The sequence below is a fragment of the Numenius arquata genome, chromosome 16 (assembly GCF_964106895.1).
Source record: "Numenius arquata chromosome 16, bNumArq3.hap1.1, whole genome shotgun sequence".
NCBI classification, from domain to species: Eukaryota; Metazoa; Chordata; class Aves; order Charadriiformes; family Scolopacidae; genus Numenius; species Numenius arquata.
The window spans coordinates 13,891,365-13,906,355 of record NC_133591.1 but is presented as its reverse complement, the minus strand read 5'-3'; the positions used below and the strand labels follow the sequence as shown (position 1 = coordinate 13,906,355).

Here is a 14,991-nt window from a genome sequence, read left to right as displayed (position 1 = left end):
CCACAGTGACTGTATGGCAGTGGAAAAATGCAGCTAAGTGCACGCTAATTCCAAAAGCCTCCCATTTTAGGGCTCGGTATCAGCTCTAAAAAAGGGAGGAAAGTCTTCTGTGTCTCCTTAGTAACAGTTGCTGGGGGGAGCTTTGCATTAATGTCAATTAATCTTTTCTACTATGAAATGATTTTTTTGTTGCGGTTAAAGTTGTAGATAAAATTTATGTATCTACCAACTTGCTGTTTCTGCTGAACGATACACTTGCAAAATCTCCTTAGGAATTTATCCCTAGGAGTTAACTTTTCATCTAGATTTATGCTGGTGTCAGAATTCTGTCTGTAGAATCTTTGCTAGGTTTTAGGGGTTGAAATAAGAGCTAGTGTTGATTCAGTCTCTTCTGGTTTATTGGATTTCCTCAAGAATTTGTATTGTAAGGATTAACAGTGCGTTATTTCGTCATATTTAGCTGTGGCAGATCTCCAAAGGATGTTCCCAACACCACCTTCTTTAGAGCAACACCCTGCCTTCTCCCCGGTAATGAGTTATAAAGATGGAATAAGTTCAGAGACTGTGACTACCTTGGGAATGATGGAAAGTCCTATGGTCAACATGGTTCCAACACAGCTTGCTGAGTTTAAAATGGAGGTGGAAGATGGATTAGGTAGCCCTAAACCTGAAGAAATTAAGGTAACATGCCAAAGATGCGGTATTTTTATAATCTCATCTATGTATGTTGTGAGTTTTATAAACAAGTCACATATATTGTAGCGTGTGTAGCAGACTAACAAATGTGAGCTGGTGCCCTATAAAGTACATATCAATCTTTAGTTGGGAAAAAATTCTTATCCAGTAAAAGAGCTTTTTAATTGTTTCCCTGTTTTTACCTATAGGTATTTTTCTTCTCGTAATTTTGTTTGTAATGTTTTTGGGTGTTCTCAGGACACAAACAATATTGTATGTGAAATGAGTCCTATGCCTAACAGAAAGAATGTACATATATGAAAAAACATCATACTTGTGACTAAGTAGCTGTTAAATGATTTGTTTCTTCAGATAATTTTTCTGTAGCACCTTTTATGTGTAGCCACTCCTTGCTGCCAGTCCCTGGGGATGCAGCTGGGAGAAAATCATGCATGTAGAAAGGCTGCCTTTTTCTCTCTGAAATGTTGCCTTTTTTGGTTAGGGTTGAAAATCTCTGAGAAAGCCCAGGGGTTGAACTTGCTCTGTTTCTTCTTCAGCTGATGTTACTTCACAAGTTTTAAGGCCAGATGGGACCATTCTTATCTGACTTTCTGTATAACACAGGTCAGGTAATGTCACATAGTTACTCCTCTATTGAGTCCTATAGTGTATCTGAGTAAAGAACTATTTTTAAATGGGGACTCTGCTGCTGGGTACTAGTACTCACCTCCCCGACTTCACATATCAAGATGTATCCATTTTTCCATAGCATCACATAAAAGGACTTAACATAAGCACCTAGCGTACATTGATTGTATGTCATTGTTCCATCTTTAACACAGGTTAAGAGGTAGGATAAAACCATTCTGCCTGCTTGTGTGTATTCTGCATTACTTAACTTTCTGGGCCAGTTTTTGTCACTTTTGTCAGAAGTTATCGTTATCATATATTTCCATGCATATAGCCTGAGGGTTTTTTTTTTTATTTAGAAATGCCTATTTCCCCATAGAAACACACATCACCTTGTTCTGCAGCGAGCTTATTTATATGCAGGCAATAAAAAGGGAGACACCCATGATAACTCTGTCTTCCTGGTAGCCCCCAACCCTTGATTTTATAGCCTGATTCTTCTCCTTTGGGCCCACCCTATCCCTAATCTGCTACGGCCTGTTCCTTTGGTTTCAACAGCCATTGCTCTCCCCAGCACCACCTCCTTCCCTCTCATTTTGTGCTCCTCTGAATATTGGAATTAACTGAAGGCTTGTTTTTAAGCATCTGTGTTGCTGAGAGAGCTGTACATGGAAAGATCCAGCGCTTGCAGTTGCACAGAAGAGAAGTGGCTATATATCAATATGGGAACAGTGATATATACATTTATCTTGGTATAAATGGTTTAGTCAGCTATGAATTAATAAATTTTCCTGCACAGCAGTAAATAGTATACCTTAGGCAGACTGAAAGTAAAGCACAGGCAAGCCAGAGGGGGATGTTCTCCATAGGAGCATTGAGTTTTGGCCCTGGGAGAGGAGGAAGTGAGAGAGCTTGTTGCACTCGGGGATTATGTCCCCGTATTACGATGAAGTGTGTCCAGTCAGAGCCAGGAGTCACCAGCTCACAGGGCTGCACGTTAAGCTGGCACCTGTGAAGGGGCTGAGCTGGTAGAGTTTTACGAACAATTCTGTTGAGAGAGACTTCGCAAAAGTGTTAAGGAGTTAGTTATCAGTGTCCCCTCATGAGGACGGTTAACCGCCCGGAAAGCTAGGCACAGATGATATTATTGCAAGATCTCTTCTTCCTTCTATCCTCACTTCCTAACTTGAAGGCATGATGAGAGAAGGCATCTTCTTAGAGGCTTCACTCCTGTCCATTTGCCTTGTACAGTTTGTGTGTCTACCAATTTTTATACCACTAAAGAAGTTTGAAATAAGTTGTTTGTAAGGTTTGTAAGACTGTGCCTTGCCACGGACCTTACTGCTTGGTTTTTTCCTTCTGTTTGTGCAGTAAACTATTTGCTTAAGACTAGAATAGTTTGGGCCTGGAAAGAAAATCTGTATTGCAATTCGTTGAGCTGAAATTTTGAGTGGGAACAGATTTTAGGGCATCATTGATATTGAAAATATTTTAATCTCCCTCACAACCATATTAGGAGTATTAAAATACATATTTTAATTCTGCCTGATAACATTTCCAACAGCACAGTTTACTTGCTTTTAAGTGTGTCACACCTGCTCATACACACCAGTGGGGGAAACGAGCACCCAAACCCATTGCTAATCATTTTGGGAACATGTAAGTAGTTTTCTTTTGCTGAGCATTCAGCAGCTGAAGGCAGCAATTCACACATTTCTCATCTCTCAATGCTTTATAAGGTGCAAGGGAAAAAATGAAAAGATCTAATGACTTGTTAAATACTGACATTCTGAGAGAGACTACTGTTACTGTTGAATAATGATTTTTACTTTGCAGTAGTGCCTCAAAAGGACTAGCTCTTCTCTTCTGAAAGAGGCTTGGAATAGCTGTAGAAACTCTGGCCGAAGTTCTTGTCATTCTCTGCAAACAAACATGACAGTCAATGAGAGTCCGGTTTGGCTGGGCTTCATTTATACTCAATATTTATGATTCCTAGATTGTTTATATATTTATATTTCATACTATATTTATATTTAATATTTGGAACGTGTGAAGTGTCCACTGTTATTACTTGGATTATATTAATCCCCAAGGAGGGGGTTATTCAGAGAGGCTGATTTAAGGCACAGGTTACTTCACCCCGTAACTTGGCCTCTCTCTCCATTGTCAGTAGAAAAGTCTTGCAAAGATAGGTCTGTTAAGTGCCTAAATTAGGTGCTTAAAGTTAGGTAGTATGAAAATTTCATTCTACACTACTCATTTTTCAGACTCTTAAATGAGTCTAATTGTGAAGTCTACTGACATTGCAGTTGTAGAGCATCTCAGTGAAACAAGGAGCCTCAGCTGAGTTTCCTTGAAGGAAACTGCTCTTGAATGTTTTGTAGAATGAATAAATATACTTAATTTTGGAAAAAATTCAGTTGTAGAGGGTTCAAACAGTACAATAGGTTTTAATTAAGAATAAATACCTAAATATAAAGAGCAACCTTACTGTATTGTTGTAAACAATGTCACTTGGATGTTACAGGATTTTTCGTACGTGCACAAAGTTCCATCATTTCAACCTTTTGTGGGCTCCTCTGTATTTGCTCCACTGAAGATACTGCCAAGTCAGTGCCTCCTACCTCTGAAGATACCAGACGCCTGCATTTTCAGGCCTTCTTGGGCTGTTCCTCCAAAAATTGAACAACTTCCTTTGCCACCTGCAGCCACTTTCATTAGAGATGGCTACAAGTAAGTACAGTCTTGTAGGACAAACATTTGGTTTGTTGTGCCCGTACCTATAATGGCTTGTTACTTAAAATCCTTGCATATATTAACAGTGCTTTGCTATACACTAGAAGCATAAAATGTCCTGCAAATGTATTTTAAGGCTTTTAAAGTTGTCATTGTCTCAGATCAAAAAGTTCTGATAGTAGGAACTTGAATTACTAACAGCTTTTGGAAATGGGTGTTGTTAGAGTACAGCTCCACTACACTCTTAGTGCTTTTAAAAGAACAGGAACATGTGGTACTTGAATTAATTGCAATTTCTGATATGGGAAAATATTGTAATTCAACAGAACAGAGAGGTGTTAAGGAATAAAATTAATGCACTTAACCTCTCGCCTCTCCGTGCTCCTGTTTCAGTGCCCAGTTCTCTCACCTACAGTTGGGCTCCCCTCCTGTTTGTGCTTGTGCGTTCAGTTGGAGCTTCAGCCTGGTGGTATCTGGGCCTGATGGTACCGCTTTGCCTTCTGAGGGCGCTCAGAATTTTGATTAGGCCCGAGACAGCTCTCTTCTCCCGTTAGCTCTTCTGGATTCTTGTGATTGAACCTGAAGGGGTCACACAGGGAGCTGCTGATCAGGCAGATGCTGATTGGATTTATGCTGCCCTCCCCCTTCTAAATACTCACAGAAAAGATGCCGAGTGTCTCTGGAGTATGAGAGTGCTGTGACCTATAAGCAGAGACTGCCTAAATTTAAAAGCTTGTACTCCTTATTCAGTTCTCAGAAATTAGCAATATTTATGGAAGAAGTTCATTGCTGGAGATGTTGAAAGCTATGAAGAACTTGCACCATTAAATTCATAAAACCTCTTAAAGGGCATAATAATAGTACCGAGGTCTCCTGCTGCACTGCATTCATGGCTAGAGGAAGTAGCCTGTATCTTTAAATCAGTCTGTAAATCCTTTAAATCAGTCCTTTTCCAGCTGCAAAGGATCCTTCAGTGTTCTCAAAAGAATTGCAAAGAAGAAATTGTAAACCCTTGATAGTGCCTAGGGAGCAATTTAATTCTCAGTTTTTTTCATAATAGTAACTGATTCACCAGGCCTGAGCTGGTTATTAATTTCAGGTATTTGTTGGGGAAAAAAACCCTTTCATTTTCAATATAATCCAATTAGAGTGAGGATTATTACTGCAGGCTTCCGACAGAGTGGTGATTGCCAATCAAGGTTTCTAGGTCACCTTTTCTTATTAGTCTGAGGCATTCAGCCTGCTTCAGACTCACAACTCCTTCAGACCTTTGTTCATTTTTTTTTTTTCTCCTCTCTTGCTCCAAGTTGGACACACAGCAGTTCAAGGTAATAAAATGGTTCTAAGGAATAAGGTCTTCACTATTTTCCTTTTTAAGTCACTAATGATATGTGAGCATTAAAATAGCACTCCTTTTCGGTAACACACAAAATACACAGTAAGAACAAACATGAAAAAAAACGGTTTCCCCTCCTTCATCAGAAGACTCATTGAGTTCTTACACATTAGGGTAAGTAAAAAGTGTAATGAACACATTTCAAAAAAAGCGAGCAACTTATTAGCAACTTGGAAAGAGAAAAGTTAATCTTTATTTAAGTTAATAAAGTTAAGATCTTATTGTTTTGATTGGCCCCATATTACCTGTTTCTTGATATAATGAATCATTCCAAAGAGAAGATAGATCTCATGGGAATGTACAAACTGTTCAAACTGTTCTTCAGTCACTTAATTTTGGCAGAAAATGGCAAAAAGTAATAAAAACCAGTCATGACAGGAGGTTGACCCAAAAATATGATTCTTAGCTTTGCTGGCCTAAGAGTTTGTGGTGGACAGTGTCACATTGTGCTGTAGACTGCCGTAATCCTAAGTGAGGATTTGCATGTACAGTATCAGAAATACTGTTCTCAGTTGCACAGCGCCATGAGGCAGTATCGTATATGTGCCACGTGCAGGACTTCTGACAGCTAGTGTAAGTGAGAATTTCTAAAATAAAGTAACATTTCCGTGTCTCTGAAATATTTTCTTCATTTCCACTGGTGTATATCTCTTCACAGATAATTGCGTTCGAAACAACAACTACAATTCTTTCTCTTTTCCCTTACAAATATCCTAAAATCTTAACTTGATAATTTATGTAGAGATTCTTCTCAAGAGCATTTGAGTTTTAAGCCATGGGAATACTCTTTAAGAGGGCTAAGTGCCTGAGATGAACCTTTTTATTATCCTGATAAGAAACAATGGTGCTCACGATGAGAATTACAGTTTTAGTTGAGAGACATGAGTAAAAGGTTACGAGCAGAATGTCTGAAGATGTTCTTTCTGCACTGCACTTGCAATGAATCCTTTCCGTTTTCTCCATCTCCTTGTATTTAAAAATAAGCTTTGACAAAATCAGTCTTCACAACCACCCGGTTTGTGATGGCATCTGACTCTTGTTTGTTCCTATATTTCTTGTAGCAATGTGCCTAGTGTTGGGAGTTTGGCCGACCAAGACTATCTTCAGATGAACACTCCTCAGATGAATACACCAGTGACGCTAAATAGTGCTGCTCCGGCCAGCAACAGCGGAGCAGGAGTTCTGCCGTCACCAGCAACCCCCCGCTTCTCTGTCCCTACCCCGCGCACTCCCAGGACCCCAAGGACTCCTAGAGGTGGGGGCACTGCGAGCGGCCAAGGATCTGTGAAATACGACAGCACAGATCAAGGTTCACCTGCTTCTACCCCTTCTACAACGCGACCGCTCAATTCCGTGGAGCCAGCCACTGTCCAGCCCATCCCAGAAGCCCACAGCCTCTACGTCACCTTGATTCTTTCCGACTCGGTGTTGAACATCTTCAAAGACCGTAACTTTGATAGCTGTTGTATTTGCGCCTGTAATATGAATATTAAAGGTGCAGATGTTGGATTATACATCCCAGATTCATCAAACGAGGATCAGTACCGTTGCACCTGTGGCTTTAGCGCTATTATGAACCGCAAATTAGGTTACAATTCTGGGCTCTTCATTGAGGACGAGCTGGATATTTTTGGCAAGACCTCAGACATTGGCCAAGCTGCGGAAAGACGACTGATGATACGTCAAAGCAACTTGATCTCTCAGATGGGAGAGGGAGCTAGAAGGACCCAGGAACCTCCCATGAGCCTCCTCCTCCTCCTCCAGAATCAGCACACACAGCCTTTCACATCTCTGAGCTGCTTGGATTATATGTCCTCTAACAACCGCCAGACACTCCCGTGTATGAACTGGAGCTACGACAGGCTGCAAGCCGACAGCAACGACTCCTGGATAGAGTGCTTCAACGCCCTTGAGCAGGGCAGGCAGTACGTGGACAACCCCACTGGTGGGAAAGTGGATGAAGCCCTCGTAAGAAGTGCCACTGTACATTCTTGGCCTCACAGCAATGGTATGGATTGGAACTTAGATTTCTTTTCTTTGAAATGTTTTGTGACCTCTATAAATTTGTTTGAAACTTGCCAATCAGGAGCCACTTAATCTTTATGTGGGAAATGATAGGCTTAAAAATATTCTAGAAATAAAGTAGATTTCTGAAGGCTTTATAAATTATATATTAAGAACCAGTAATTCAACCTTCCTTAGACTTTGTGGTCTAAATTGTGTAAGAATGTGTGGAAGTTCACAAATTTGAAGCAGAGATGCAAAACAAATTCAAGTATTGAGGGGAGGGCAGAATTATGGCCCCTTGTTTTTGGAGAAGGGTATAGGCAGTCAGCAGAAAAGAACTGCTCTATTATTAAGTGTCACACCAAAAAAAAGTGATTTTATAATCAATTATAACCTGTTAATATGCTGAAGATGCTCTTACTTCTTATGAACTGGGCTGGACAACAGTAACATTGAGAGGTATGTGAAAAGGGCTACGATGACAGCTTTATTTCAATAAAGTTTTCATAAAGTACCACATGAAATGCCATTAAGCTAATTAGAGTTGTACAAATGTAATGGGCATTGTGAAGAACAAACCAAAAAATGTTGTCACCTCAAAATAATTCTTCCTGTTCCTCACTGACCACAATGGCTGCTCCTTTGTCGTTTGCAGTCCTGGACATCAGCATGCTCTCCTCCCAGGACGTGGTGCGCATGCTGCTCTCGCTGCAGCCCTTCCTCCAGGACGCCATCCAGAAGAAGCGAACGGGAAGGACCTGGGAGAACATCCAGCACGTGCAGGGACCACTCACCTGGCAACAGTTCCACAAGATGGCAGGACGGGGAACCTACGGTACGTATATATGATATATATGATATGATATATTGGGTTATGTGCCAATAGGTAAAATGAAAGCAGAATTCTTTAGAAATGTGCACTTTCTTCTGGAAATATGGTAGAACGAATGGGCTCTTCAGATACCGCTTTTCTTTTGCTTTTCTTTTTTGCTTTTCTTTTTCTTCTTTTTTCTTTTTTTGCTTTTCTTTTTTTTTTTCCTCCAAACGCCTTAAGATGCACATGCTTGAATACCATAGTGCAGGTTTTACCCTTCCAACTTGATGAATATCTACAGAATGCAGAAATGCTGTGAGAGGCTCAAACTCCCTATATCAATCTGTGTTTTGGCTTGCACTGAAACTACCTGGTATATAAAGAACAGGAAGAAAGGAAGCTGTTGAAATTGTACCAAATCATAATGGGCAAGAGGAGCTTTCTGAGCCATACCGACACACAAAAAGTGGGTGTACTTTCTCCACAAAGAGGTTTGCCTGTTCCAAGGTTTCCCGTATTATTATTAAGAAGTTTCAGTTTAAGTATCTCCTGGTTACAAGGGACGCTTCTGGAAAATACAAATTGCAAAATAGATTTTGTATGCGCACATTTGCAAAATAATGACTGACCTTTAAATACATATTTTTCACCTGCAATTTATTTCAGTCGCAACTGATGCAGTCTTGCTTAGGGTTTTTTCTACATTTCTATCGTGCTTTGCTTCATTTTCTCTCTTGGTATTTAATATGTTGCTGCTTTCCTTCGGGGCTAGGACAAGTTGTGGTAACTACAGTTCTGTCTAAAGCCGTTGTGCTTCACAAAGAGTTCTAATCTAATAATTTTTCCAGCATTTATAACTTGAAGAGTTAGGATTTGCCAATTGTTACCAGAGAGTAAAACCAAAATTACCGTATAGTAAGTAGGAGAGCCTTTGACATAGATTCAGTAATTTTTACTGAATGTTGTCTTTAAATAAAGCTGGATTATATTCTGCACAAACGACTGGGTATATTTTCACTTGAAATTTTCAATATTTCTGTTAATGGCACAGTGTCTGGGAGATACGGTGTTGAACTGGATGGTGATCCTCAGCTGGGACACTTCCTTTGGAGAGGAGCAGGAGGCAATTTTTAGAATTATGATGACTTTGCTTAGTATTATATACCCGGGAGTAAGTTGCCTAACCATTTTACTTAGTAATTTTGCACAACCAGGTGGAGGTAGATGAAGAACTGTAAAATCAGATTTTATATATGCATATTTTTACTTTTGGTTGAGTAGGAACCCGTGAAATGTGGTTATGGTTATGACAAAGTAAAACCCTGGGATGAAACCTCAGGAAGGGCAGAACACGTATTTACAGTATAATGAAAGAAGTTTTATTGCAACTTTCTAGGAAAGTTTAAGTGGTGCTTGGATTGGCTCCCTTTGCTTTGACTGAACTTTGACTTTTATGACATTTCTTAAGTACAATATAAATCTTTCTTCTTTATTAAATTTTGTTTTCCAAGGAAAAAGATTGTGGGAGGACATGGTTTATCAGGCATGATACAGCCTCGGTGTATGTTTCCACACTATGGAAACTTCTAGGAAACTCAGTACGGCACGGGATTAGTTATTTCCAATATTCCTGTAAAAGACCCCACTTCCTGGTACATCAGAGAACCCACTGCCATTATACAAGTTATTTTAACATTTTCTCTTTCTCTTTTTCCCTTTGAAGGCTCTGAGGAATCTCCTGAGCCTCTTCCGATCCCAACTTTACTAGTGGGTTACGACAAGGACTTCCTGACAATCTCCCCGTTCTCCTTGCCCTTCTGGGAGAGGCTGTTGCTAGACCCGTACGGGGGCCATCGGGATGTCGCCTACATCGTGGTGTGTCCAGAAAATGAGGCCTTGCTCGACGGAGCCAAAACTTTCTTCAGGGACTTGAGTGCTGTATACGAGGTCGGAATGAGGAACCACACTGAACTATTTCTTCTTAAGTGTCACTTTTGCTCTACTGCATGTTCATTGGGGGAAATCCATGTCTTGTAAAAACAATTATTTGAATAAGGATATATTTCATTTTGAGGACTTTCTGCACTTTCAGAGTCCAAGGATAATATCTAATGGAGTTACACTGTGATTCTCTGTGCGTTTCAGGGTATTAGTTACCATCTGCTCTTTCCAGTACACATTCTCTGACTTCACAGAGGATGTAACACTAGTATTCATACATTTGCAACCTAACACATGAAGGCCCAACCAATCCTAAAGAGCAAGGAGTAAAGAAACTGTTGCTTTCTTGTAATTGCTAGCTGGAGATAAAACCATTTCCTTTTTTTAGGATGCACATCACGTACTACTGAATATGTAACGTTAGTTTTGCTGTAAGTGCAATTCAAATCAACAGATAAGCGTAGCCTTTTGGTTTTATATTTATTGAGAAGCCACCAGATGTGTGCTGGTAATAGAGGGTTTACGCTACAAACCAGCCTGCATAACTTACTCAGGCGCTTGGCATTTAGTCACAAGTGTTTCTTCTTTCCTCACCAGATGTGTAGACTTGGCCAGCACAAACCAATCTGCAAAGTGTTACGTGATGGGATTATGCGGGTGGGAAAGACTGTGGCACAGAAGCTAACGGACGAGCTCGTGAGTGAATGGTTTAACCAGCCATGGGGCACTGAGGAGTGCGACAATCATTCCAGACTCAAACTTTATGCCCAAGTCTGCCGGCATCACCTAGGTAAGTCTGCCATGGGGCTGGCAAAGCTGTTCGGTTTTCTGTTGGTATTTTAGAAGTTATTTGCAACAGGCGTAAACATGGCTTTTTCTTACGATACGGATTATGATCCGTTTAAAAAAAAGTATTATGAGGCTTTACCTGAATTTCTTTATCCTTTCATGTAAAACTTGCCTACTTTAGAAAGGTTGTTTATCAGCCTGGTGATCTTGTCAGAGGTTCAAAAGCCCATTCGTACCTTTTTAGAAAAGTCAGTTTGGTATAAGATGTTTGTATGTCTCAAAGATTTTTCCCCACAAGACTCAATTTGGTTTATGTGCTACTGATATGTATCATCACGCCAGCGTGACAGAGTGATGTGCATGGTGCCTTCAGGCATAACATTTATTTGTGAGGCGAGTTCACTAAAACTCTGCGAAGGAAGAATGAGTTAACACAGGTGAAAAAGAGAAAGTAACGGTATCCTTGATGACTGGGGCCTCAGTCTACTGGGTGGGGATTCTTGGAACCACATTACCCTGAAGGCAGGGTTTCTTCTGGACCTCATGTGGGCGCGTTTCCATCCTCAAACAGTGACACACTTCAGAAGATTGGTCTTGTAATTTGGTTTGTGGTTTTTTGTGGTTTTTTTTAATTATGGCAACCTTTTCTTTTATAACATACATAACGTCAGGTATGCTTGTTTCATGAAGGAGTGTAGAATGTGAGAGTATGAAAGGGTACAAAGTTTGCTGGGGCAGTGTCAGAAGACTGGTCCTGGCTGAGTCCCTGGACTCATCTAACATTGCTCCCAGATTTCATCTGGGGAGAGACATGGTTGTTCTATTCCCAAATGGATCCAGAGGCAACAAAACACGTATTGTGTATATGACTGAGAAACAGGATCTTGGCACAAGGCACAGACCCATCTAAAACATCACTAGGAACACATTTGCTGAGACGGTGCTGGTCAGCAAGACGGGCAGTGAGCACAGAAGACGAGCCACGCAAATGTTCCATGCTTGAGAGAAATGGGCAAACTATTCTTTTGTTTAAAAATAGCCAGGAACTTCTAAGTGGTTTCTTGAAAAGCGCTCACTCCCTTTGCTCTGCAAAAGGCATGACAATCCTTAAGTCTGCTTACTTTGAGGACTGGTGACCTGGTTCTGGAAAAAAAGTTAAAGCAAACACATTGGAGTTATCTGGGCAGTTCTACAGAGCACTGAGTGCTCGCCCCATCCTTCGAGGAAAGTTTGGCAGAACAGGCTAGGAATCATCTATCTCAAATGACCCCGTGGCCTCATTCGGTCTGCTTTTGGTTTTAATTTACAATGTAAATGGGAGGGAGGAATTGCTACAACACTAATTAACACAAATACTCCAGGCTTACATGCAGAAATATGTAGCATGTGCACAACCAGTTAAGGAACTGGGCTGTTCAGTTCACACCTGAGGCATCTGGCAGGGGCAGTGTTGGAAACATCCCCTGCTGGTAATTTACCACCTCAGAGAGTAAATAAATAAGAAATATTAATTTACTTATTTTTATTCATTTATTACTTAAAAATAATCACTGTGATAACTCTTTTTCTGATACTGAGGAGCAGAAATAACTATATTAAACTTTGCCGTTATTGTAGCTCAGGTAAAAAGGACTTTTAGATTTTCAGTCTGGCAAAGGTAACCTGCAGTAGATTGCAGAGCTGAACGCTATATAAAGCCATTATCTCAACCCAATCTAGCCAGAGGTAACGACGTGTCAGTACCAACTCCACTTCACAAAGCTCCGCAGTCAGCCCTGTTTTTAAAGACATTTGATTCATATCAGTTAGAATTGAAGCCCTGAAGAATGGATCCCAAAGCAAGTATTTATAATGGAGATCATATTCACTTAGCATTTGTGTACTCTTAGAATATTCTAAAAGTGCAGAAAATACTGTATGAGTTAATGCAGCTCTCGTTGAGCTGACAGACGGTCATTAATCTCCTTTCCTCTCTCTGCTGTTCAGCACCTTACTTAGCCACTCTGCAGCTCGACAGCAGCCTCTTGCTGCCGCCCAAGTACCAAACCCCAGCGCCAGCAAGCCAGTCACAAGCAGTACCTGGGAACACTGGACCTGCACCCTCAAATTCAGCATGTCTTTCAGCTGCTGGGGCACCACCCGCAGGCAATTCTTTCAACTCCACGCCCAGCGGTGGGACCGGTAGCCTCCCAGCAGGAAGCAGTTCATCCTCTGGATCCTCTGTGCCACAGCTCTCAGCATCTTCTGCAACACCCGGCGTTAACCAGATGACCGCTACCTCTACTCCGGGGTTTAGTGGGAACACTGGTTCAGGGCAAAACACCAGCACTGCGGGAAACACAGCAGACCGTTCGCAAGGAAGCACAGGTCCTGGAGGAGACGCAGAATCGGGTCAAAATGCACCACAACAGCAACAAGAAGGACAGGAAGGGTAAGTTCTTAAGTGCTCAAATGACTCAAAGGATTTCTAATGAAATCCACTGTTCTCCTGCTTTTGTACAACTCATAACCTTTAAGCCTTCTGTAAATCCGTGAAAGGAGAGGACTCTCTGACACGTGCAGTACCACTGACCTGTTGTAAATGGAGCAGGGCCCAGTTTTATTTGTTTGTAGCAGTTACTGATAAAGGGGAGCTGGAAAAAACAAACCTCTCCTTTTTCGTTACAAGAAACAAAGCTTGATTCAGCTGCACGAACACGGGTGTTGTAGTGCTGTTTGAGATGCCATAGGATACCCTGTGAGGTCAGGAAACAGGATTTCATTGCTGTTACTTCAAATTTTAGCAGCACAACTATTTTAAAAACTTCATTATAAATAGTCATCCATCAGACATAAAAATTAGGAAAGGGTTTTATAACATCTTATGTAAGTAACTTCCTGAGTGACCACGTTTTTCATTACTCTCATAATAATGCGTATTACTAATAGTCATGATATATGTTACGCAGTTCCTGTATCTTAAGTGAAAAGCCCACATCCTGTTGTAGCTCAGGTTGTTCTTAAGACATCTGTTCAGTGGATCTATGCAAAACACCATTTCACCAGCTGCAGCATGGATTCTGACAAAGTCTGAGCTGCTTTTTATCACTTGCAGATGTTGAGCCTCCTATTCATGGCTGAGGCACGGAGGAGCGTTTTACCAAGTCAAAACTGTTCAGTTGCTCCTCCCGTTACCAGTGGAACCTTTTCTACAACTGAACAGAGAACTTCAGTCTCCATGAATATCACTTTGGCCACTTTTCCTCGGTTCTCAATTCCTTCTCTCCCCCTTCAACCTCTCCCAAAAGAAAACCCTAAATAGCACCAAAACCCGGGCATGCACATACAGGAGAAGAAAACTCTCAGAGCTAGTATTAGTCAACTTTTCCATATTCTTCAGACCTATTCTGATTGCATTAAATAAAATTATGTTAGATTTTATGGTAAGTATCTTTAATGCATAATTAATAACAGGTATTTTGGATTAAGAACTGCTGTGAGTAAAAGTCTTCTCTCCTTAATCACTATTGTCATGTTTTTTAGTTTTGCACATAAGAATCACTTAGTACTCCTTTTTTTCCTCCTCTGCTTCAGCCATGCACACCTTCACAGAAATCCAGTAATTAACAATTGTAAGTTGCCTTTGAATTTAACGACGTGTATGTCTCCAGTGTTACAGAGAGGGAGAGAATAGGGATTCCCACAGAACCGGAGTCTGCGGACAGCAATGCCTACCCTCCAGCCGTGGTCATCTACATGGTGGATCCTTTCACCTACACCGCAGATGAAGAGTCTGCCTCCACCAACTTCTGGCTGTTAAGTCTGATGAGATGCTACACAGAGATGTTGGATAACTTGCCTGAGAACATGAGGAATTCTTTCATTCTCCAGGTAATTCTACCTTCCTCTGCATCTTCACACTGGAGGGTCACTCTGTCACAGCATAGTTGTGATACATGGTGCTAAACGATACAAAATGGAAGATGATATATAAAATTCAGCTGACATTTACAAATTATTTTGT

General features: G+C 40.8%; 1 protein-coding gene across 1 annotated transcript in view; it reads left to right on the top strand.

The window, feature by feature from the left end:
• Positions 1–14,991, top strand: part of MED13L (mediator complex subunit 13L) — a 194,486-nt gene that overhangs the window by 161,672 nt on the left and 17,823 nt on the right. The window contains exons 15-22 of the mRNA XM_074159479.1: positions 461–681; positions 3,833–4,038; positions 6,499–7,445; positions 8,100–8,279; positions 9,982–10,205; positions 10,797–10,989; positions 12,975–13,419; positions 14,639–14,858. Of these exons, the coding sequence (XP_074015580.1) occupies positions 461–681; positions 3,833–4,038; positions 6,499–7,445; positions 8,100–8,279; positions 9,982–10,205; positions 10,797–10,989; positions 12,975–13,419; positions 14,639–14,858 (2,636 nt within the window). The remainder of the gene's footprint in view (positions 1–460; positions 682–3,832; positions 4,039–6,498; positions 7,446–8,099; positions 8,280–9,981; positions 10,206–10,796; positions 10,990–12,974; positions 13,420–14,638; positions 14,859–14,991) is intronic.